Source organism: Camelus dromedarius, chromosome 1, assembly GCF_036321535.1.
Source record: "Camelus dromedarius isolate mCamDro1 chromosome 1, mCamDro1.pat, whole genome shotgun sequence".
NCBI lineage: Eukaryota > Metazoa > Chordata > Mammalia > Artiodactyla > Camelidae > Camelus > Camelus dromedarius.
The window spans coordinates 53,932,756-53,958,550 of NC_087436.1; the positions used below are offsets into that span (position 1 = coordinate 53,932,756).

The window sequence follows — 25,795 nt, forward strand, 5'->3', positions numbered from 1 at the left end:
TTCTGGGTCTGATGGGCTCCTGTGTGCGTTCTTGTCCCTTGTTACCCGGTTGTGGCTGGAACCTATGAATATGAGAGTGACACGCCGACTTGCTTCATTTTTGTACTACAGAGTCCCAAGGACCTTTGAGTCATTTGAGGGACTGATCCATTTCTGGTTATGGATTGGAACTGTAAAGTGAAGTGGCATTCTGGCTAGGACGGCAGAGAGGTGGACCATACTGGTTTTTTGTTGGGATATTGAAAACAAATTTTTTGAAACATTTTTCAAACCTCTGTGAGCCAGGTTAGGAAGAAGAGGGAGGGTCCTCCGTTTTTGCTAAATCAAGGGCACACTGAAGCTTCTTTGTGTAGGGGTTCAGTGTATTGAGGGCTGTCTCACAACAGTGTCAGATAATTGCCAGGGGATTTGGGAAGTTCTGCTTTTAAAGACACCACCACTTTTTCAGAGCAGTTGTGTGTTTTCAGACCCTGCCTTTCCCTCTGCTCCTGCTGTTTCCCAGCCCCTTTTCAGATTTATTAGCCGCTGCCTGCAAAGTGTCAGTAACTCCCCACTGAGAATGGCGGAGACCTCGCCAGGTGGACGGTTCTCAGATTTCCCTGAAACTGAAAAGAGTAACCACCCTCACTCTCGTTTTCTCCACCCACCCCCCTCCTGCGGACAGCTTCCCTGACACTTAACTTGATCAAGATGTTAGTGAAATAAACAGCGTGTGCTGCTGCCATCGGACTGAAGCTTCTCCTCAACCTGCGACCCTCTTTTCAGTGTCTGGAGAGAAGGTTGAGAGTTGCTGTTGATGATAAAGATGAAGACAATGATGTGTCTTTCTTCGTGGCCAGTCACACCCCGTCCTGACCACTGAACTCTTCGTGGGTGGACAACCGTGTGCAGTGTGTCACCAAACCTGTGATAATCTCACTATTAAGACTCACTATTATTTTATGTACAATCAAGGGGAAAAAAAGCAATTAAACTATGAGATACCATCGATTTTAAGACACATCCCAATTTCAGAGATGTTAAATCGTGGTAGAAAAATGTGTATCTTAAAGCAGCTGGAATACAGTGAGAACTAATTAAAATGGACCCCCCCCCACCCTCTTACTGTCTTCTCCCCTCCTCCGCCCGAATACTCAGCGCAGCTGGTGGACGGCTGAGTCTTCATTTCAGTCTCTCATAAAAGTGTGTTATCTGTGTGCTCCGTGTTGTGCATGAAGTTAGGGTACTGAGTTGAGACTGGGCTGAGTCATGGAAGCCCTCTCAACTACAATATAAGTAATTTAAGTTTCTGAAAAACAGAAGAATCCAGGCATTTTCTTGGGGTCACCTTGGACTTGATAAGATTCCTGGTCCCTTTTGTTTGTTTTATTGGTGGAGGAGGTAATTTTTTTTTTTTTAACAGAGGTACTGGGGATTGAACCCAGGACCTCATGCATGCTAAGCACACACTCTACCACTGAGCTATACCTTCCCCCCTGCCATAGTCTCTTTTGAAGAGTGATGAAGAGCTTGCTGAGGGACATCAGGGGCGTTTGCATGCTCTCCCAGACCCAACCCGTTCCTGATGGCGTGACTTTGAAGAGAAAATCACCAGCTCTTCTAAATTCACGCCCGCACTTACCCATTTTTAGTGAATGCCATGCTTGAATTTGTTGGATAGGGGACTCCCTGTTTCCTCTCCTTCCCAAAAAGGCAACATTAAACTTCACTGATGACTTTCATTTTACTCAAGATTCTATCTAATTCTTCTCCGTCATCTGAATGACTTCTAAGCAAGTGTCCCTAACCCTTCTTAATGACAATAATAACTTTAATCAAGGAGATGATGGTATTTCTTTCCCTGTTACAGACAGTCTGATTTCAGAGAAAACTATTTCTCAGCCCGGTAAAGTAACAAAAGAATTGATTGAAAACTTTATTTGTGTTAGTAAAATCATGGCATTTACCCTCCTACTTACCCCACTTTCTCCCTTTCTTTCAGTTTTTGGGAATCGCATTTCTTGGAATTGGACTGTGGGCGTGGAATGAAAAAGTAAGTTAAACATCATTAAATGCTCACGTTTTGGTTGTTAGAAACTGCACAGTGTATGCTGTCTTCCTCTTCTTCTTTGACAACCACAAGTAAACGGAAACATGACCCTTTAACAAAAAACTATTCTTGGAAGATAATGTAGTTCAGAGACTTAAATTGGTCACTGCTCCAAAATAATTACAGAAGTAACAAAACACATGCATACTAGAGAATGAGTACTGGAATTTTCTCAGTTAGCTAGAGAGATGTGTTGCTTTGGAATGTTTCCTCATGCTGACACAAGAATTTCAGTAATCATTATAAATAACACTAAACCACCTGTAACCTTTTTTTTTCCTCTTTTACTAAAAAAAAAACCTTTGGAAGATTACACAAGCTGTAAAGATGGTATTTTCGTGTGAGCATTATGTGCAAGGCTAACACGTTAGCATGTGAAGGAAGCTAGAGGTAATTCATGTTTGAATGTCACATAAACTTGTCACTAATGCTAAGAATGGAAACACGTGTCTGCTGATTGAAAATGTTAAGGCATATTCAGTTTGTGATCGATTACAGTATAAGGGAAAATCTGGAAACGTGGAGAAGCATATTCTAGGCTGCAGTGAAGACAGTGCATTCTGGGTAGTTTATCCTGTAAGTAACACACTCATGACACCCCTGCCCCGTGTCCACCCCTCCGCATGTCTTGCCAGCCATTCCTTTAAACTTTCTCTCTGCAGCTTCTCCCTCTGAGGCCAAGCACTGGAATTCAAAATAAATCCTGACTCCTTTTTTTTTTTCCCCTTTTTTGGAAGTGAAACCGTTTGGCAGCATTTTATCTATTCTGGTATTTGGCTACATTGTAAAGCTTTATTATCTCCCACCTGTGAGAGTGAGCGAGCGGCTAGATTGGTTAAAACTTGAAAACTAAGAGGTTAGCTTAGATTTTCCCAGAAGAACATTCTCTTATCGCTTTGGTATTTCACCCTCTGAGTTTGACCAAGGCCTGAAGTCAGGAGTTCCTTTGAAGTGTGTTAGGTAATAGGAAGGGAGAGAGAAGCTAAGAAAGTCCAGCAAACAAAAGACCCTCAGATGCAGGAAGGAATTTCCACATTTAGTAAAACAATGTTTAGATAGACTGCATCAAAGAAAATGCAAAGTAAATCCAGAGTTTTGAAACTGAACCACCCTCTGTGTGTTTACAAAATACTTCCACAGAATGTGAAATGTTTTATGGAAAATGGACCACCTTCCAGCAACCTTATGAGGCAGGGCAGTGATTGTACAGGAAGGGAGACAAATTAAGTTCCCCAAACACAGATAATTTTATCTCTAGAAACTTTTATGTTGAAGACTGGTCTTCTTTTGGATTATGATGGGCTTCTGCCTCAATTCCTTTGTAAGCTTGGAGATTTGTATTGGTGGAATCTCAGAAATTCCACTTTTAGAAGCCTTCTCTTTGGTTCGATGCCAGATAATACAGCTTTTTATAACTCTCCTTTAATCAGAGTCCATTTCTATCTGCTTTGAAACGACGCTGGAAGGCATTATATGAACTAATTGTCTGTTCTAGCAATAAATAGACAATTTGTTGTTTTGAAGGATTTTTTTCTCTTTGTGGAATATAATTATCCTTTTGTTTCATCAGTTACCCCAGATGTCTCTTCTTTGATAAAAATGGCAGTGTCATAGAAATAGCAGAGCAAGGGGATGACGTGGTCTTTAGGGAGGGATGAACAGCAGTTCCCCCTTTCATCAGGGCCACCATCAGTACAGGGTAGTTTCTCTGCAGACTTGAAGTTACGCGGCCAAGGTTACCCAGCTTCTGTGTAGCAGAGCTCTGTGAGCTGGGACCAAGCAGAGGTGGTAGCTGGTAAAGGACACACAGCAACCCAGTTTGGTGCGCACTGGCCACGTGCCTGGGACCTGGCATGGGGATGAGGATGCAGCAGTGAACGATGCAGGGTCCTGCCCCGTGGAGCTTACGTTCTAGTTGGGGTGTAGGTGCACTGGCTGTAAGCAGTTAACTAGCCAAGAGTACACATGCAGGTATGGGTGAGTGCTCCTGAGAAACGTAAGGTGTAGGGTGAGGCTAGTTACACAGCGAGGGGGCAGGGGTCTCGTTTAGATAGAGTAGTTGGAAGAGGCTCCCAGAGGAGGTTGCACTGGAGCAGAGACTTGGATAAAGTAAAGGGGGGGGGGGTGGCCTGCAGAGTCCTGAGGGAATAGCGTTCCAGGCAGAGGGAATAGCAGGTATGATGGCCCTGAGTTGGGGACTTCATGATTCCAAGGAACAGGAAGACTGGCTGGTGGGCCTGGAAGGGTGAGAGCCAGAGCAAGAAGAAGTAGGGGTGTGGCGGGAGAGGCAGGTAGAGCCCAGAGTAGGCAGAGTCCTGCAGGAATTGGATGGGAGGAAGTCACCAGGGCACTTTGATAAGGGAGTGTCCTGATCTGGCTTTTGTTTGAAATTGCTCTGGTTGTTGTGAGGAAAAAAAGCACAGTTCTGGGGCTGAACAAACTGGAGTTCAAATACTGACTCCTCCATTGACCATCATGTAAAAGTGTGACTGGGCAACCTCATTAACTTCTCCGAGATACCCTTTCCTCGTTTATGCAAGGGACAGTAATGTCACCTCATAGGATTGCTGTGAGGATGGAATGAGATGGCTCCTAACACAGTGCCTGGTATAAGGTAAATGCTCTCTAGAGACCGGGTTTTGTCCTCTGGATGCTTTACCATAGTATGTCCACTCCTAGGTGGGGACACGAGCAGAATGGTGGCTTTGAAAGCTGCCTCAGAGTTTAGGAGAGTTCTGGGCTCTGATCCATGAACCGAGAACTGGCTTTGTTTTGGGTTCTCTTAAGGAGCATGGGATGTGCATTGATTGACTTGGTAACTGCAGAGGCTGCTCTGTTGAAGTCCTTTGGGTTAACTTCTAAGCTAGACCAGGCCTCTGATGGGATAACGTTCTGAGGTGAACCACGGCCGATCAAGTGTGGCAGGCAGTATGCACCTGCAGGGCCAAACCAGCCCAAGAAACAGTAAATCCCCCCAATGGAGATGTGGTGACATTTAATTGAAAAGAGGCCTAGAGGGTAAATCCCCAAACTGGGTCACAGCTGGAAGATCAGATTTCTTTCATAGACGGGGCTTTGCACATTTTTATGTGGACAACAGAAACATTGGAGGCAAAAATTATTACCGCTCATACTTAATACCAGGCTGAGCTTTAAACCTAGGACTAATATTACAGTTGAATATTAGATATAATAATTAAATAATTCATTTTATCTAAATTTCAAATTGTCAAGATGCAAAGGATGAGTGTGTCTCCAGGGGATGGTGTGCAATTTTTCAGAAATCATAGAATCTGCTGTTTTAGAAGGAACATTAATAATTACATACCATGAATTACCTCTACAACAGGCTTGGCAATGTCCATCCATAATCAACTCATTCATTCAAAGAACACTTACTGGGTGTACAGAATGGGGCAGGGCTTGTGCCGAACTCTGGACATGTAATTCCTCAGGGAATTTATGTTCTAGGAAGGACATGCCTATATATAAAATATATGCATACATACATAAAATAATACATTGCAATCAATGCTAATTTGAAGTGTATGTAAGTAACAATTCCCATAGCAAAGTACTCATCACTTCTCTCCAGTTTTCTCTGTTAGAAAGACCTTCCTCCCACCAAATTAGAATCCTGTCCTACTAGTTTTCATTCATTGAATGTGGGTCTACCCTGTTGGATCCCACAGTAAGTCCTCCATATCAGCCCTTTGGGGTATCCAGGGTGTAGTTCCTTCTGAGTTTCTAGAGTAAACACCCGCTTCTCTCTGGGTGGAGTCCCTACACCATCTTAGTCTTGCTCCTTTGACCTCCCTCTAGGGTGTCCTCTGCATCAGGGAGAGAGTGCTTTAGGGGCTGTAGAGGGTATGGCTGGATCATGTGCCTTCGCTCCTGTCTGCTCTCCATGCAGCAGCTTGAGATCGTGCAGTTGATCACTGAGAGTCCCAAGTGGATGCCCCAGTGCCACCTGGGAAATTCTGATTCAGAAGGTCTAGGGTGGACACTGGGAGGCTCCACCCACCACCACTGGAGAGGGGAGGTAATTAGGTTTATTTATTTATTTAAATGGAGGTACTGGGGATTGAACCCATGACCTCATGCATGCTAGGCATGCACTCTACCACTGAGCTATACCCTCCCCTCTGGGAGGCTCTGTTTTAACACACCTCCTATATTGTTCTGATTAAAGTCAAGTGTAGTTATTACTGATAGAAGCCACTGATATGTTGAGCAGGCCAGGGACAGAACCCAATGACATGTCACTAGAAATTTCCATTGGGGTTGACACTCATTCACTTACATGTGCCCTTGGGTGTCATCATTCAAAGAGTTTCTAATCCATCTTCTTGTCATTACATCAGATTGTCTTTCTGCATCTTGTCTTTGTCTCTGTTAACCAGCAGAAGACTTACTTGACCCTGGCCCTTGTTGAATCCATACTGGGTCCTGGAGCACAGCATTTTCTCATCCAGGTACCCAGAAACCTTTATCAGTAAAGCAAGGACTAAGGCATGGTTTATCATTCCTCCCTTCAGGGGACACATTCCTCACTTGGCTTCCAAGATATCACACACTTCTGGTCTCCTACCTCATAAGCAGTGTCTTCTCACACTCCTTTGCAGGGTCCAGCTTGCCTCTTGGACCTCTGAATTTTGGAGTGCTCCAGGCTTGGTCCTGAGACACCTCCTCTGTCTTCACTCATGCTCCAGGAGCTTTCATCCAGGCTTGGGGCTTTAGTCACCATCCATCACTTATGACTTCCAAATTTAGGTCTTTGGTCTCGACCTCATTTGATCCTCAAACTTGTCATAGCTAGAAGCCTACCCAGCATCTCTGCTTAAATGCCCCTCGGGCTTTTAACGATCCAGAACAACACTCCTGATTTCTCCCCTCAGACGTGTTCTTCCCAGTTGCAGGAAATGGCATGTCTGTGCTATCAGCAAATACTGTCAGCTCTGCCTTGAAATTACATTGAGAATCTGATTTTTTCTCACCACTCCACTGCTATACCCCGATCTAAGCTGCCACTTCTTGCCTGCATTAGTGGCCGAAGCCTCGTTTGTTTCCCTGCCTCTGCTCTTATGCCCTGACTCCCACCACAGGCCACCTCCCCATAGCAGCCAGAGTGATTCTTTTAAATGTGGGAGAGATCCTGTCACTTCTCTACTCAAACCCTCCAATGAACTGTCTCACTCAAAGCTGTATATGGTGCCCCATTACTTCTGAGACCTTTTTCCAACACTGTCCCCTCCCCCGATGTACTCTAGCCCCCATTAAGCAGCTTGGTGTTCCTCCAACATCTAGATGTACCCCCGACCCCAGGGCCTTTGCACTGCTCTTCCTCTGCCTGGCATTCTCTCCCCCATAGGTCCACAGTGGCGCTTTCCTTTACTTCTTGGTCTTTGCTCTAACGTCACCTTTATTTGTAGGCCTTCCTGGCCTGTTTAAAGCCACTCTCACACCACTCTCAGCACTTTCTTCCTCCTTTCCTGTGTTTTTCCCCTCTGTGTTTTCATAGGACTTATTACTTCTTTGCTAACGCGGACTTTTAAAAACAAATATAAATAGGGACCTTTTTTTTTTTTTTAACTGCTACACTCTGGTACTTAGAACATTTACTGGCATATAGTAGATGATCAAGAAATAATGAGGATGAAAGAATGAATGAGCAAAGGTAAGATGAAAGCATTTTTTAAAACCCTGGCTGTATCATTCAGTATAGAAGTCATTAGTCACCTCAGATGTCAAGTAAGCATACTGTATTAACAGTTCTTACAGTCTAAAAGGAAGTAAAATTACATGTGGTTTCTGATGTCTGATATGATAACGGTACAGTGTTAGAAACAGCACATTTCTAACATCCATTAATTCTGGATATCAGGGGAAAAAACACTTATTTTTGGGATAAAAGTGGAACTCTATATATGATTGTCTTGATTCATGGAAAAATTAGGGGTATCTTTCCTTTTCTGTTTTGCCCAAGGTTTATGCTTATTACTCAGTTCTTAGGCGGGGCAAGGGGCAGAGTGATATGGCACTACCTACCGCAAGTGAGGGTGCCGCGGCAGAGCTGGTGGAGGGCGGGGGGACAGCTCTTCCCTGGTCCTCAGTGTGAGTTCCTGGTTCCCGTTGCTCCTGCTGCCACCTCTAACACAGCTCCAGCCCCGGCCCCCCTGGGCGGAGGGTGAAGTGGGCCTGGCTTGTCTGACCGAAAACTCCTTGAGGGCAGGAGCCTGTCTTCGTCACCCCTTGATGCTCAGTTCTGGCACTTCACCTCCTGTGCCGTGGATGCCCTGGTGTTTGTGACTGAATGAATGGGAACACGCAGGAGAGCTTTATACATCATAAAAGACTCCACGGGGCCTCCATCCCCAAGCGCCCTCCCTGGTTCCCCATCGCGCTCACCCAGCCGGGCTCTATCGGGAGCAGCCAGAAGGGAAGGGCTGGGGCACCGCCCTGACCCCAGGAGTCGCAGTGGGAATGAGAAGAGCTCCAGCGCGTGTTGCTCTTCTCCCTGGCTTTCCTGGGGACAAGCATGATTCCTCCCTGGAGGCTTTCCCTCCGGCCACTCTCTGTAGTTATCAGTCTCCCTTCAGAACTCTCCAGTGGCTTCCTGTCATGATCATAGCGTAGACGCACCGTGGAAACACTTTCCGTATTTTCCCAGGAAGGAAAAGTAAGGCAAGGAGAATCAGTGATTCAGGCATTTGGAGCAGGGGTGGTCAAGTTTCTGGAGCCAGGGGGCCAGGGTAGGTGGCAGTGCTTACCCAGACAACTCAAACAGAAAACATATGCCTCGGCTGAGAGGCTACTTTAAGACATTTCTGAGATGCTGAAGATACTTTTGAAGGTTTCCTTTTATTGACTGAAATGTAGTAAGCTTGCATCTCTCTTTTTCAATTGTCCATGTCATCTCCTCATGCTCTCTGTTGCAGCTAAAAATTTTATCGAAGTACTGGAAAGCGTACAGTCTGACGTGCTGTGATCAGTATATTCAGCAGACATGGGAAATAAGTTGACAAAAAAATCAACAACTTTTTTTTCTCTTTTTGAGTGTCCCTGTAAACTTTTTTCAGAGGAGTTTCTCTGGAATGAAAATTCAGGTGGGTCAAAAATGCAGTGCCTTTGTTGTTCACCCTCAGGTGCCAAAGTCCTGCCTTCATTTTGAGGGACAAGGCCAGGCCCAGTTATTAGCCAGGGCTCGACAATGATCGCAGCCCCAAACCTCACTTTGCGTTAAAATACTCCCCTTTGCCCAGCTCTGTCAGCCTTGGGCCCCTGAAGGGAGGAAGGGGGTGAGGCCTTCGCCCCGTGCTTCCTCCTGTCACCATGTCCCCGCCCCCCAGAGCTTCCTCTGCCCACTTCCTGCCAGTGAGGGGTGGGGGTGAGGCTTTCCCCTCCAGGCCTGGCAGATGGTAAAGGGGTGATGTCTTGGCCTTTCTGAAGCTTCCCTGTGAGTCCCTTCAACTTGATGGGCATCACCATTCTGGGTGGCTGCCTGGTAGCCGTGCCCAGACCTGCCGTCTCCCTCAGCCAGTGCTCCTCCGATCTCTGCCTTCTGAGGTCTCTTCTTCTCACCCCAAACTGCCTGTCTGGTGCTGCCCTCATGTTTTCTCCTGGGCACACTCATCTGGGGGTGAGGCCAGTCCCGCCAGAACAGCCCTCGTCTGCCCTGGCTCCCTCCTCGATCCCTAAGGCAGGGGTCAGACCTCAAGCCCACAGCCTCCTTCCTGACAGACGCAGGCCCTAATCGCGATGTCTCAGAGCTTCCTCAGTGGTCCTCCTGAAATTCTACAGTGGGTTTTGGATAAAAAGAAATCGGCTCACTCCCCGGGGAGTGGAGTCACACAGCGCAGCAACTGCTTTCCCCAGAGGAATCTGCTCCCTCACCGAGTCCTCCCTTCAGCCACTTTTTATCCCCCTGATTTCGCTGGGGTCTGCAAGAGAGGGAAGTTTTGTCTGTGGGGGCCGTGGGGAGAGGTCTTGTCTCCTACTCGCTTTGGTTTTCAGATCGTGATCAGTGCGGTCTGAGGTAAGACTATCGCTCTGACATCACTTTTCATACTTAACATTTTAGGACAAGTGCATGATGTTGCGTTGGAAGTCAGAATCCTCTTGCCCACTGCTGCCTGCTCTGGGGTCACGTGGCTGGGCTCAGATCCCTGCTCTGCCACGTTCTCACCAGGATCACCTAGCAAGTTACTCCATCTCTGGGTGTGCGTCTTGCCCTGGGTAGCAGTCCAACCTGGAAGTTTTACTTGGGGGGAAATAATCCAGGTCTCCCGGTGCTGGCATAGGGTCAGTGTTCAGTTGTGTCGCTCTCCTGTGGTTTTTGTCTGGCTTTTGTTCAGCCCTGCCCGCCCACATCACCACCTACTGAGCCAACGGCTGTTTCCTTAGCACCTACCTGCTGCCCAAGGAGGAGTGAGCTTTCTAAATGAACAAATGACCTGGGCTGCCTTCTGCTTGAAATGCCTTCAGATTCAATCCCGGCCCTGCCCTGCCAACCACTTAGTCTCCTCTGCCCACGTGTCACACTTGCACATAGACCCCTCAGTGGTCCAGGTCCTGCCACTCTGTCTCCGCACTTGCTGACGGGACCTTCTGCCCCTTCCCTCTGCACCCCCATAACACACATGCCGATACCTCTGCCCAGCACTCTCCTGCTTACTTACCTGACTCCCCTCTGAACCAGCACCTAAGGGCGTCTCCATACGTTCACTTAGTGACCCGTGACTAACACAGCACCTGGCATCTCTCAGGTGATCCCCATGAGACCCTTTGCTCAATAACTGAATGAGCTGTATATCTCTGAACCCCTGGAACATGGTGATCACCTGCCACTAGGGCTAGACTTCAATGTTTTTCACTTTAGTTTATAGGGACACCACGATCAGAGTCTCTATTACATATTTCAGTTTAAACTTCTCACTTGGGAACATTCCTGAGTCTACCTCTCATCTTTTGAACATGCAAGTGAAAATGGGAGTGGCCAGGAACACGCCGGACTTCTGAAAAGTGACGCTTGCAAGGGGCTGTGTTTCCTCGTTCAGAGAGGCAGCCGTTCCCACCGGGCAGCGAGGCGCTTCCCTGGCCTGAGACGGTGCCCGCGAGGAGCTGTGGCACGGCAGGCCTCCCTGTCAGCTGCCTGGTTGCAGGACTTCATGGAGACCTGAAAGTGACCGCCCTCCTCTTCCAGCCTCTCCACAAAAGCAGGTCAGGGCCATGTTTTATCTGCAAGAAAGGGTTCCTTGAATCTCACCAATGACTTAAAAAAAATTGTTTCTAATGGGGGTACTGGGGATTGAACCCAGGACCTGGTGCATGCTAGGCATTCACTTTACCACTGAGTTATATCCACCCCTCTATCCCTACCGATGACCTTTTTGACAAGAAAAAAAAGGGAAGCCCCGTGCATCGAAAGCAGCTGGTCTTCCTTTAACATTGCATCTCTTCGCCAGGCCGTGAGTCATGTGGCCCCTGCGCCCTCACGGCTCCCTGAACTGCTCAGGGCCCAGCGAGCTCCCGTTTTTCCATGTCCTCTCTCTGGATTCTGCAGCAATTAGAATTGCCTAGACAGATGGATGCTTTGGGGTTTGCAGAGTGGCTTTGACCTGTACCATTCTTAGAGAATCTCTCATGAATTGTTAAGGGGCAGATTTCCCTGTGGCCCATCTTGGTCTTCCAGTGGACACAGTTTTAAACCACATCACCCGCTCTCCAGGACCACCCTTCCCTCCCCGTGTCATTTGTTTTCTTTAAAATGTTCTATCTTGTCTTTCTTTCTCAAGTAGGGAGATGCCTCTCTCCCTCTTACTGTAGGAAAACTGTTGGCCAGTTCCACCCAGTAGGGTCTAGTTTAGGGAGGGTGGGTGAATCAGGACCCAGGCTCATAAATCTCGAAGGGGTCCATCTCGCCTGGCTTCGGGTACACATTCCATATGCCTGTCTCTGTTTCTCGTCCAGCCGTTGGAAGGAATGTGCGTGTCTACGCCAAAGCAGAAGAGTCCCAGACCTCAGGGGCTTGTTAATGCTATTTTTGCCTTTCTCTTCTGTGTGCATTGAGAGAGAAGAGGCTGAAGCTTGCCAGGTGGCACACAGGCCACTCTGCGCTGGTGGAGAGAGCCACAGACACCCCCGAGGTTTCTCTGTTTGAAACCCTTCTGGAGCTCTGTTTGCCTTTTGGTGTCTGCACGTGTGGAGAGACCTCTTTCAAGAAGAACTAGTTACACCCAGAACATAGTCCTTTATTGCAGAACCATGGGGAGAAGCTGCTTCAATTCCAGAGATTGTCAGATGAACGAGGTGCCAATGAGGAGACAGAGGCTGGAGGGACAGTGGGCTGGTTTCTCACATCCTTACTGAGATGTACCGTGTTCATCACACCATGGAAGGGTGAGCCCTCACAGCGAGTAGGACACGCTGTAGTACCTGGAAAGTCTTTCAGGAGTCGTGAATCTTCAGTGACCGGAGTGCCTGGTCAGCGTCTTGGCAGCAGTGAGGTCCCTGGCCTGGTTCAGGGGGCCGCGGGCACGGCCGCACGCTGCTGACTGCTCGCTGCTCTTGCCCCGCTGTACCACTTCTGTGCGCTCTCAGCTTCCTCCCCCTCACGGCTTCTGCCTGCTCCTGGCTTTTGCTTACTCACGGCCTTTCCCTCCTGCCTTTACTCTGAGTGCCTCTTAGGTGATTTCCAATTTGTCAAGAAAGAAGATGGATTGGCAAGTTGGTGACTGCCACCTCCTTTAGGCACAATCATCCAGTGTGGCCATGGCTTCCTTAGAAGGGGGTCCGGCAGGGCAAGTGCCAGAGCAAAGTGGATTCCTCTCCCATGGTGCTGGGTTAGAAACCCCTCCAATGTGCTTCGATAGCATCTGATGTCTTTCTCTTGGTCCAACATAATAGTGATGATAATGACGATGATAATGAACTTTGACTGAATTCTTGTTATGTGCAAAACAGCATAGTGTTTGCATTTCTTGGATTATTTCCTGTATCTTCATAATAGCCTTGGGGTGTAAGGTACCATTTCACAGATAGGGAAATTGAGGCTTCGGCAGGTTTGATAACTTAACCAAGATCACACAGGTAGTAAGCAGTGGAACTGAGATTCAAGACAAGGTAGTCTGTATTGCAGGATCCTGTCTGTCTGTCTGCCCACATCTAGCGCTTGTCCAGGCCACCCTTTTTCTGGATTCCAGGGAAATGGCAGGTGAGCCAGGTGGCTTGAGAACAGGATGGTTTGTGCAGGAGAAGGCTGACTGGAATGCTCTCTCTGCCAACCTCTAGAGCTGGCTTCCCTAAGTGGCTGAGATTTCAGAGTCTCCCTTGTACAGTAACAGACGCACATCGATACCTGTCTTGTTTGTTGGCGCTCTCAACTTCTGTTACGTGATACTGCCTGAGATGTGTTTCATTAATATGTCTTACTTCTTCTTAGATGCATATTGGTCTCCTTGCTAAGTTCTGAGAGATCCTGTCTAGTACCTGGGGGATCTTGGGAATCTATTTTCACTAGAGGATCATCTCTTAAAGCCTCCAGATTGATATGCCGAGAGCTAATTGTCTAATAGCCGATATGTGGAATGGCTAATTTTCAGAAAATACTTGTTTCAACTTTTTAAATTGACCACTATTCATTTTGTCTCTCTATAGCACTTTGTTACGGTCAGTTTGTTTTAGCCTCTGCTGCCTGCTGCAGCAACAGCTGCAGACTTCGAGGAGATGACTGAGGGTCACGAGACTAAACATATAGGAATACTCAGTATGAACAGAAAGAATTCTTATGTTCATTTATGTGAGGTTTTCTTAATATAATCTTTGTTACTAAAGAATATGTGTATAGGAAATCCTCCTATATTCTCGAGTCTGTAGTTTTTGAATATATCCTTCTTGTGACCTGCTGTCTTGGTCTCTGGCTCTGGCTCTCATTCTGACTCTTTCCCTTTCTGTCCCTGCTGCTGCTGTTCCGAACTCCACCTTTATGTCACCCAAAACAAATGACTAAGGGAATAAGGACCTATGGACAGTGGCTCCACGTCTTACTCATTTATTCTTATTCCAGCTAGATTCAGCTTCGTAGGATGATATTTTCTGGCTTTACACACCAAGTCCAGCACCCTTGCCGTCTTTAACTCCCAGGGCTCTGCTGCAGGATTCAGGTGGGAGGAGAAGGGCTTACTACCAGGGTATAGACAAGGCTCTGTGTGTGCACCTCCCAGAAGCAGCAGGTTCTGGGTACAGAGAAAAGTGGCCAAAAGACAAATTGCATTTTGTTCCCAATCAGTTTGAGTCCTAAAAAGTTCATTAAACCAAGGAAATGAACATTCACGTTAATGTGGAAAACTGGACCTTAAATCATGTAAGAATTATCAGCGATATAGACAAAACACCTAAAAGTTCCATTCTGAACGGATTGTTTCACTGGTGATGCTGAACAGATAGTGAGTCAGCCTGAAGGGAGTCATTCACATGGACTCAGTTATTGCCTGCAGATACCAACCAGTTGAGTAACTTATTAAATAAAACTTCCCTCTGCCCCTCGTCTGCTTCCCACCCTACCCCCAACACTTTTTTTCCAGCAGAGATTGTGAGCTTTAGTCTTGGGTGAGTGTGTGTGTGTGAGAGAGAGAGATGCCTACATGCCGCACTAAAGCATAGTTATCCAGACTCCTCAGATGTAAATGCAGATCCAGACTGAGCCAGTCCATGCAATCCTGAGGTCTGAGGATCCTGGAGTGGCTAAGAGCACCCATGCTCAAGCCAGGGATTCTAACACTGGCAGGATTTTCTCTCTTCCCCCCTTATTCTTTGTTTCTTCCTAAGCACTGGCTCCCCCTCTCACTGCAGTCTGACTCTCTCCACAAGGTGAAAAACTCACTGCGCGTGGCTCCTGAGTGGGGCCTTTTACAGCTTCAGCCACTAGAGACAGACCCTGTTCTAAGTCCTGGTGTCTGAGGATGGGAATTTGGGGCTTCCCAACTCTCCACGGGGCAGTGGGGTCAGGTGAGAGCTGGCAGCTCTGAGGGGCTGATGGAGCCGATTTGGGGAGAGGGAGTCCTTACAAGAAGGGAGAGGGAGGTGCTGTTCCCCGAAGGAGAGGGTGGTGCCCACAGGTTCCCAGAAGACGAGGTGTCTGCAGCCGGGTGCTTACGCATTCCTGAGGATTTACCACGAATCTGAATGTCTATTTTAAAGCACTTGGCAGACTTAACTGTAATCTTAGATTTTTTTTTTCTTCCGGCTTCTTGTCAGCTACAGGCTTTAATTATAATTCTTCGCCAGCCGGCATGTTCTGGCACTTCTTACTCATTTGTCAAGTTGAGTTTAACAAAATTAAGAAGTCCAGTCAAAGACCCCATCTTTGAGACAACTGAAGGCCAAACTGTCAACTCCCCATCATTTTTGTAATCCAAACTCTTTGTTGCCAGAATTATGTTCAGCATCTCTCTCTCTCTCTCTCTCCCTCTCTCCCTCTCTCCCTCCCTCCCTCCCTCCCTCCCTCTCTCTCTCCCTCTCTCCCTCTCTCCCTCTCTCCCTCTCTCCCTCTCTCCCTCTCTCTCTCTCTCTCTCTCTCTCTCTCCCCCTCCCTCCCTCTCTCTCTCTCTCTCTCTCTCTCTCTCTCTCTCTCTCTCTCTCTCTCTCTCTCTCTCTCTCTCTGTGTAGTCAGAAACAGTAAGACTGCTCTTCAGTGAATATTTGGAAACATTGCACAGGTCAAAGAGTAAGGTTTTGGTTTTTTTTTTTGGTCTCCGCCTGGGTAAGTAACCCTAACCCAAAAGGAAACAAAAGCGGGCATTGGGCATTGACGTCCACATTTTGTGTTTGAAGATTCTAATTAGTTTCCAATGGATAACTACCTGTGTAGATTTGGAATCCATTAAAAATAAAGTTCTTGGTAGTCTTTTCCATGCTCTGCAGAATACTACAGGCTCTCAGTATCTCTCTCCAGCCCTATCTTTTGCTGAATGTAGGATTAAATGAGTAGAATCTGCAGTCCAGCTCGGCCCCCAAATGATGGTCGTTTCCATGGAAACCGTTGAAGGCCTCTCAATTAAAACTGCCCCTGCAGGCTGGGGAGACTAAAAGTATGAAAATGAGTTTGTCTGAGAAGCCAAATTCTCACCCTCCAAATTAAGCCCAGAGAGGACCGTGATCCAGGAATCCACTGACAGTTGGGCTGGTCAGGCAATCAAAGGCGATTTTTTTTTGCTTTTGGGGAGGGAGTGCTCGGTATTTCAGGCGCAGGTGTGTTGTTGGTTTGCTTGTTTTGCTGAATTCCCCAGATAACTGTCCCTGTTGTCCATGGAGCTCTTTGTGTACAGCCAGGGATCACAGAAGAGTGTTTGGAAACAATCTGATCTTTGCGCGGACTTCAGTGTGAATCACAAACAAAAAGCCCATTAAAAATGGATGAAATCATAGAATGGTCTTGAAGTTGGAAGAAACCTAAAGGTCACTGAGTCCCAGTTTCCCATCCACTTTGGGAACCCCTCCTGGAGCACTGCTGATGGAGGCTCACAGCCTCGGCTGCCACGAGGGAAGCCCATGTTTCCTTCTGTGAGCCTCCTCTGAGCCCTGCTGGTATTAGAAAGCCCTCCTGAGGATGGAGCTGATGTCTCTTCTGTCACTTAGACCTCTGCTGCCTCTTCTTGGGGCCAAGTAAATTGAATCTACTTCTCCCATAATTAGGTTGACTTTTTAAAGTTTGAGAATATCATGTACCCCTTCTCCTGGCTGGGCGGGTCCAAAACATTGAGATTTTAAGTATTAATACCTCGAATGTTCAAAGGCGTTCTGACGGGAGAGGTTAATTTCCTCCCAATGCTGGACCCTCACCACTGTCGCTTAGATTTTGTCTGACTCCTCTGGCAATATTCCTTTCCACAGCATCATTTTATATAGGTGGAGAATTGGTAACAGTATTTCTGTGTTTTTCTTTTCCCCCTAGAGTATTCATAATTCAGAGCTTGGTAATCTAAGAAACACAAGGTTGGGTCAAACCATTGGTCTGTGCAGTCTCGTGGAGGGGGTGGTTGCCTGTATACTCTCACCCTAGACGTTTGCGAGTACACCCTGCATTCCTAAGTGTTTAATAATCTCTCAACCCTTCATCTGTGACTTTATTTAAACCCTGGCCTTTTTCATAGGGTTTAAGTTGCACATTTCAAGAGTCCTTTATTCCTCATATGTGTTCTGTTGTTAATATCCTATGATTGTTCTTAAGGTGATCTGCCTCCCAAAGAAGCAAAAATGTTACAAACAAGATAGCCTTGTTCAGTGTTCCTACAGCCTTAAAATGGGTTAACGCATAAAACTCCTAAACTCGGGTGTCGGTTAGTGCCGACTGGGAAGTGCTGGGAAGCGAACACCTAGCTTCCACTTGGTAGAGGAAGATGACTGAAGTAGACATTCTCTTCTGGTTCCAAAAAATCAATAGCGGTGTGACCTTCAGAAGTCACCAACCTCTCTTTCTCAGGTGTAAAATCAGATAAGTGCTTTTTATTCTTCCAGGTTGTTGAGAATGCTTTGGAAAAAAATTGTTAATATTAAGACCTTATAGCAAACTATACTATGGTACTCAGAGGGTATTTTGAGAGCTCAAACTTAATAAGAAAATAAAATATTGATGATGCTGGGTATCTAAGACTCACATACATCCACAGCTTTAAAATAACAGTAGCTGGCCTCTGTAAGAATGAATGGTAAATATATACTTTCCATTTTAGAGAAAAAAAAACCTTATAATTTCTAACGTAGGTTCTGGGTGATATTTGATATGGTATCGCACTTAAGGGAGAAAAGATTTCAGTAAAGAAGTGGCATTATTTGTGGATAAATGAAATTACTCTGGGTTCTTTTGGCAGGAGAATAAAAGGATTGTAAGCCAGGAAGTAACCTTCGATCTGTAAGTCATTTAAATCCCAGTTCTTAGAAAAAAGGTGGTAAGGAAATACCCTAATAACTCAGTGTGGGGCAGCCATCAGCCCAAACCACCCACGTGGGCTTTGGGGATCTGAGCCTGATAGGGTGTCCCGCGAAGCTCAAGGGAGGACCTGACGTGAGTTTTTCCCTGGAAAACTTTTCGAGGCTGTGGCTGGGACTGGCTGTTGTATTGGCGTTAAAGATTCCAGCTCTACCTCTGTTTCCTGAGAAATGCCAAGGGCTTAAAGCAGGCCCTGGTCTGGTATCTGCCTGCACTGAGGATGTAAGGATGACCCCTGTTGGGGGTTGAGAGGTGTTTTTCTAACACATCTGTTTTTTGCTCAAAACCGCTTATGTTTGGAGGCACAGAAAGCAAAGGTAACATCCACGGCTGCTCCATACAGGATCTGATGACAGTTTCTTGGGGTCATTTCTTTGCTTTATATAGTTTTACCAAAAATAGGAACCAATCTAGACCTTGGAAAAAAGGTAGTTTCCCTCCCCTCCCCTTGTCTTTTCTTTTCTTTCTTTATTTTAATTTTATTTATTTTTATTTAAATTTTTAATTTATTTACTTATTTTGCAGTGTCTCTTGAGTATTAATCACACATACGATGTGATTACCTCTGAAGTTTTTCTTAGGGCGGGGCAGGGAAAGACAAGGGTGATCATCTTTTCTTGTTGGAAAACTGACCCTGCCTCCTGGCACCCTGTTGTGTGTTCTTTTCCGCGCCCAGGGAGTTCTGTCCAACATCTCTTCCATCACCGATCTCGGCGGCTTTGACCCGGTTTGGCTCTTCCTTGTGGTGGGAGGAGTGATGTTCATTCTGGGATTTGCAGGGTGCATTGGAGCTCTACGGGAAAACACCTTCCTTCTCAAGTTTGTAAGTACCACACTCTGCTCTCAGGTTGAGAGCCAAACTCTCAGCTCACGTCAGGAGGGCACCCTGTCTACAGGCAGGAGTGAGCAGTACCAAAGGCACCAGCAGGAATGCGGCCGGGGTGATGCTCTTCCTTTAGGAGGGCTGTTTAGGTTCCACCCCACCTCCACCCCCACCCCCGTCTCCTTAATAATACAAGTGCCACCCCCGCCCCGAGCTGTCCATGGAGGTTCTGTACATGGATATCACACGTTTGCATTCCATCCCTAAAATACCTTTAGGACTAAGGTGGGTCTATATATGTATATAGCTTTCTTCTTTTGAGTGATGTGTGCCCCTTCTTTTAAGCACATAGTCAGTAGAAAGCTGTTCAGGTAGTTGGTTTAGAGAAACCAGACATAAGCACAGTGGTTGTGGCATGTCTGTCTCAAGTCTATTAAGCAGTAGGTTTTGGCGAATATAGAGAAACAGTCCCTGCACATCCCCTGTGCTCTCTGCCAGTGCAAAGTCCTCCTTTGTATGACCAGTGTAGTTTTTAGGTCCCTCGCAGAATATTTTGGTGTGATCACTTTTAGCATGAGTATTTTTGGAAGAGGAGTTGTACCAGGGGGTAGATAAGGATTAGGTCGAGAATGAAAAGTAAAAGCAAGTGCTTACGCACATGTGCACGTGTGTGTGTTTGTGTGCATGTGTGAGAAATCCGTGTGGTAGGTGTAGCCGGTGGTCAGCCGAGTGTGCCTGTCTGTCTGGAGCTTGGTGGGCGTCTGTCTCACAGCCCTCTGTACGACAGCATCCACTCTCTCTCCAAGAACAGAAAAATGATTTGAAAAAACCCCGCCTTCCTGTGGTGAGATGGTAGGACTTCTAAGAAGAGGATTAGTGTAATATTACCTTTTCCTAGGATGATTCTCAACCCTTGTTGACTCATCATCACCTGGGGACATTTTCATTTAAAACAAGAGCATCTCCCAGAACTAGTCCCCACAGCCGGGCAGCACGTGATTCTCTTCCCCAGCATGTCTGCCGCATCTCCCCTGGCATCTTTTCTTGAAGTGCCCTAAGAAGAGCAGACTCACTGCCCACTCACTGTCCCCCAGGCTCTCTGCTTTTGAATTGAGGTGGCTCTGCCTCAGACAAAGTTCTGGAGGCTGTTTAACCCAGAAGTTCATATGACCCATGCTAATGGGAAACCCAAGGGATGCTTGGTCCTGCGTGCCATTTAAGGAGCAGTTGGTTCTCTGTTCTTTATACGTAGGTGTGACACACACACACACACACACACACACACACACACACACACACACACACACACACACACACACACACACACACACACACACACACACACACACACACACACACACACACACACACACACACACACACACACACACACACACTTCATTCTTCACCTGTGGAGCTCCCAGGAGAGCTTTGCCTCTGATTGTGACCTGCCAGGCTTCATGGTATGAGACACTTAGGAGTGGCACCTGATAAACCGGGGAGTTGTTTCATGCTGTGGGGTAGGCATTGCGTGAAGTGATAGGATTTTTTCTCTATCTTTTTTTCTGGATTGAGGAAAGCTAACTTTGAAATTGTTGGTACTACTGATGATAATTGAGAACTATTTAGGTGGTGTATAGCTCAGTGGTAGAGTGCTTAGCATGCATGAGGTCCTGGATTCAATGCCCAGTACCTCCATTAAAAAAAGAAAAAAAGAACTGTTTTAGATTCTGTTTCTAGTGAACTCATCATGGACAGATAACCAGGAGCTCTTTGGAACCTGAGGGGCTGAGCTGGAGAGTCTAGAACTTGGATGTAAGCCTTGGGGTCCTAGACTTTGCCAGGCACTTATTTCTTCCTTCCACCCCTCCCCTCAGGCCCATCCTCCCAGAGTGGCACTTGGCACCCTGGAGAAACACTGTCAGATACACTGACATCTAGTGTGAAACAGCCTCGCCCAACCCTCATCTCCTACCCCATCCCTCAGTCACGAAAGACTGAGCTCTTTGGAGGCAGAGCTGTGGTCTTACTTATCCTCGCTTCTGCAAAGCCCAGCTAGGCCAGGGCCTGATCTGTTGTGAGCTATTCAGTAAATATTTGCTGAATGAATAAACGTTTTTTGTCTTTTAATTCTCACAAGTAACTGTACTTTCCTTAGCACCCCTGGCCTATGTATTTGTCTCTCGGTTGGCTGCTTGATGTCTCCGGCTGGATGTGGAAACAGCAGGCGGTACTAGCCCCACTGCCTCTTCAGCCACTCGCTGGGCAGCAGCCTGTAGGAGCTCGGCTGAGCAGGGGGCCCAGTGTCATCTTTTCTGCCCTTGTCGCCAGAAATTTGCTTGCACTTTTTACCCTCTGGTCCTTCACAGCCTCATTTCTCATAATCTGTGTGAGCAAAAAAGTTTGAAAAGGGTGAGAATGTAGGGGTGGGAGGAAGTGGAAAGAACCATGGGTGTGAGTGGGATGTCGATGTGACTAAGATGGGGCACTTCTTGTGGGTGAAAGGGACATTTCTCCAGACTGATGGCAGCCATACATAACCCATGGCCTTTAGCTTCCGTCCTTCCTTCCTTTTAAATGCTTGTTGTCTCCATCAGCCAGGAGTCTTCCTCTGACTGTGTGTTGATGTTGTTTGAAATATTTCCGAGCCTGGTGCTTCACAAAGGAAGGCTGGCACGGCTCACATTCCCGAGAAAAGCCCTCAACCCAGTGGTTTCATTTTGTTTTCATGATGGGAAATTATTTTCATGTCACAGCTACCCGCCCCACCCCACTCCTCTTTGACCCCTTCATCTCAGATGAACACATCTGCTGTTGTACCCTGTATAGCAGGGGCAAAGGGGAATTAAAACAGTGTCTGAATCCAGGAAAGGAATATATTGCACACAGAATCAAGGCCACAGTAACAAATGACAGGCGATCTTAAAATATTGGGATAGTTTATCTTTCAGCATTACAAAAGCTTATTGGAGGTAGGGGCAGGTCATTGTTCAAGCATCTGAGAAGTGCATTAATCAGGAGAAATTCATTAAGCCTTAATGTGGGTCTAATGAGAAATTCCTATTACCCGTGTTTGCTTATGGGCTTTGTTGGTTAATTACCAAGTGAAACACCAGAGCCCCTAAAAAGTGATTATGAAGTGATTTTTAAAAATCATTTATTGGAGTGTGATATTGTATCAGTGACTCTTAAGAAATTGATGGTTATCTGCTTTGGACATGTGTAACAGCCCAGTGTGATTACAAACCTTTTTAGAAAGAACCATTTAACTATCTATGTATGATCAAACTAGTCCTCATAACTGTTCTCTTGTGTGTGTTCTTTTGTCTTAGTTTTCTGTGTTCCTGGGAATTATTTTCTTCCTGGAGCTCACTGCCGGGGTTCTGGCATTTGTTTTCAAAGACTGGATCAAAGACCAGCTGTATTTCTTTATAAACAACAACATCAGAGCGTACAGGGATGACATTGATTTGCAAAACCTCATAGACTTCACCCAGGAATATGTAAGTTTGAATTTGGTTTATTTTCAAGTTGAAAGCCTTCTCAGAAGGATGACCCCAATGAACACTCCTCCTGGCTTCTGTGTCTGCCAGCTGGAACCTACCTCTCACTTCTCCACGTGGTTTTTTGTTTGTTTGCTTGTGTGTTTATTATTTTCTGACTTGTTTTATGACGTAACACGATCTGTACCCTAATTGGAAATGTGTTATTTTCACTTATCTCAGTTTCTACTAAGAGGAACCAAGAAGAAAACTCTTGAGCAAACGTTTAGGTTATCATCAAAGCTGCCCATTCCTGTTGACATTGAAGGATGTTTTGCCATAGGTTTACCATTTTATTTGGTGTTAAGTTTGGATTCTTTCCTATATTCTTTGCCCCTTTTTTGGTTATCCTGTATACTTCATAAAGCTCATAATACTGTACTTATCAATAGAATGTTTATCCACAAAGTTCCTAAAGTTATGCCCCTCCAGGTATTTTTAACAGCACCTGCAGTTAAAACTGAAAAGCGAGACACTTCTAAGCCTGGTGGCTTCTCACAAGTGAAGAATCTGTGGAGCAGCACCACTCCCATTGAGGTTTCTGGACATTGCTGTGTGACGGCCTCTGCTACACAAACGAAGTAGCAGCTGCCCTGTTCTGCTCAAAATGCACAGTGGTATAAACAAGGGGTCAGAAGACACAGAACTAGTGCCAAAATCTGCTTAGCCAAGTGACCTCGGGTTAACAGGACCTCGAGCTATTTCCGCAGGAGTAAAATGGAAACCCTAGAAGCTGCTGTTTAACTCATGGGGATGTTGACGCGCTGATGAGCTGTGCGTGGTTGTATTAGGCTTCAGGTATTACTGTCCTACAAGCGGTCAGGCCTATATTGCACGCACTGAAAAGCTGGGTACGGTGAGCAGACCTGGACAGTGACGTCCGTGACATTCGTGTATATGGCAGCACCGGAGGGCTGACAGAAACCCAGCGGACCAGGGGCTGTCTCTTGGTTGGACAGCCTTCCAGAGTGAGCTGAGGTCCTTTGGTGAAGGGAGGAGAGGGCTGCCTCGACATTCACCCTGAGGGAGCTCCCCCCACCTCTGCCCTCACCAGGCATGCAGAAGTGAGCTGAGTTGTGTTGGTTTTGTTCGGTGACAGCGTGACTGTCCTGGAGCCTGCTGTCTCTCAGGTGTGAAATTAAGCCCTGTTTCGTCTCCTCAGCAGACTTGACTGTTTTGTTAGGTCATAATGGATGCAGGCTCACCTCTTGCCAAGTATTATTGCTGACTAGTTGGTGTGGCAAGTCTGATGGAGCTTTGTAGGCAAACTGGAGGTGCACAACCCAAGCCCGAGGAGGACCCAGCGAGTTGGAAGAGCATGCAGATACACATTCTCTTGAGATGCTGTCTGCTTCCTATGGAAATTCTGTTATTTCATGTGATTTCACTTTTCTGTCATGGACTTTTAATATTTTGAAGTAGCTATTGGTCCTGAAACTCTTAAAATGGTCAAGGCTTGATGTGTATTAACTCGCAGAAGTCGAGCTGGTCCAGCATGGGGGGTGTCAGAGGGGCTTATTATGGGACCCCTTTTGAATCAGGCCTCGCTGAAGACTCACTGAACTGAACAGCTTGTTTTATTACGTTTTAATTAGATGATTGAATTTTTTCAGTTGAAAATACACATACATGCTCTTGCTTTAAAAAATTCAGAGTAGAAACATAATGAAACGGATTTATAATGCAAAAAGTAAGGCTCTAAAACTTGGGGTGATGGGTATCTTCAGTATCTTTTGATTGCAGTGATGGTTTTACCACATATAAATATGTCAAAACTTATAAAATGGCACACTTTAAATATGTACAGTTTATTGTATGTCAGTCAGACCTCAATAAAATGGATTTTTTTTAAAAAAAATCATTAAGGTGTAGAGATCAAAATTTAAAAAGTAAGCCTCTGGATGTCCCGCCCATAGTCCCAACCTGCCTCTGTCAGACACTACCACTGTTTGGTGTCTTGTTACTCCTTCTAGAATATTCCACGTGTACTTGAGCCGAGCAGGTCTTGTTCAAACTGAGCCCTGCTGTACGGCTCCCGGTCTGCCCACCCTCCCCGGACACCATGGGCCTTGTCAGTGGCTCAAGTCTCATGCAGATACATCCTTCCAATTCTCCAGCCTTACCTTGGAGGCTTTTACAGGGGCCCCTTAGGTTCAGTTTGGTTTACAGATAGATTCTGAGCCAGAAGAGAAGGCAAGAGCTGGCAGCAGCTGGGTGTGGGTCGTTCTGGCGGGTGTGAGTGTAGGTGCCTGGTCGCCTCGCCGCCGGGGTGTTCTAACTCTCTCCTGTTTGCTCTAGTGGCAGTGCTGTGGGGCTTTTGGAGCTGATGATTGGAACCTAAATATTTACTTCAATTGCACAGATTCCAATGCAAGTCGAGAGCGATGCGGCGTGCCCTTCTCCTGCTGTACTAAAGACCCCGCCGTAAGTCCCCACCCGCGCCCGCGCCCAGAGCGCGTGGGCCAGAGCAGAGCGGGCTGTGGAAACCTCTTCTTAGTCCTGACGGTAGCTCCTGCTGGAGGGGCGGGTGTGGGTCAGCGCCCAGACCTTCTGGAGGAGTCCTAATCACCAACGTTGACTTAGCCGTGCGGGCGCTGCTTCCTGTTCTAAGCCTTTTGTGTGTTGGCACATTTAAGTTGGGAGCACTCCGACTGGCAGGTACCGCCACTGTCTTCCCTTTTCAGGTGAAACCAAGGCCCGTGGAGTTTAAGTAATTCTCCCCAGCTCCCACTGCTTGTGAGTGATGGAGCTGAGCTTTGGACCCAGGCAGCTGCCGGCACTGCCTGTTATTCCTTCTTTGTGAGAAGGACGGGCTCGTATGAGCGTGCTCTGCAGTGTCTGGGGTTAGTCACGCTTTTCTTCCTGCCTTCATGCTCGGGGAGTGTTAGGAGCAGGAGAAGAGCGTGAGACCAGCTAGGGCTGGACTCCTGGTAGGAAGACTGCAGGTGTCTACTCGGTCGTGATGACTACAGGAATGGCAGTTTGTATTTTATTTCATACATATACATACATATGTGTGTATATATATGTGTGTGTATGCGTGTGTATATATGTATATATAAAGCCTGTTCGTAGGCCACTATTTTTGCCCCAGGTTTGATTGTATTTTGAGTCAAATCATGTGCCTGGCATACAGAATGGCTTAAAATGCAGCTCTCCTGCTGTAAATTTAAAAGCCAGAATTGAGTGTTAGAACAATCCATGTGGTAGAAAAGGCATCCTTGCACTTGGCCCTTCGGCACCCTCCAGCCTCTCTCTGGCCAGTTAGTCCCCAGCAGCCCTCCCCAGACCAGCCCTTCCCGAGGAGGAGTAGAGCCCAGTGGGCACTGCGGAGTCCAGTGGCCTGTTTCCCCTGA

At 46.7% G+C, this 25,795-nt stretch overlaps 1 protein-coding gene across 3 annotated transcripts in view; it reads left to right on the forward strand.

Moving 5' to 3' along the window:
* The window catches only part of TSPAN5 (tetraspanin 5), a 153,386-nt gene that overhangs the window by 121,591 nt on the left and 6,000 nt on the right, over positions 1-25,795 (forward strand). For 2 of the 3 annotated variants that reach the window (XM_010980608.3, XM_064484696.1), the window contains exons 2-5: positions 1,982-2,032; positions 18,751-18,897; positions 22,230-22,400; positions 24,738-24,863. In XM_010980608.3, the coding sequence (XP_010978910.1) occupies positions 1,982-2,032; positions 18,751-18,897; positions 22,230-22,400; positions 24,738-24,863 (495 nt within the window). The remainder of the gene's footprint in view (positions 1-1,981; positions 2,033-18,750; positions 18,898-22,229; positions 22,401-24,737; positions 24,864-25,795) is intronic. The other variant, XM_031469102.2, reaches the window with a different exon arrangement.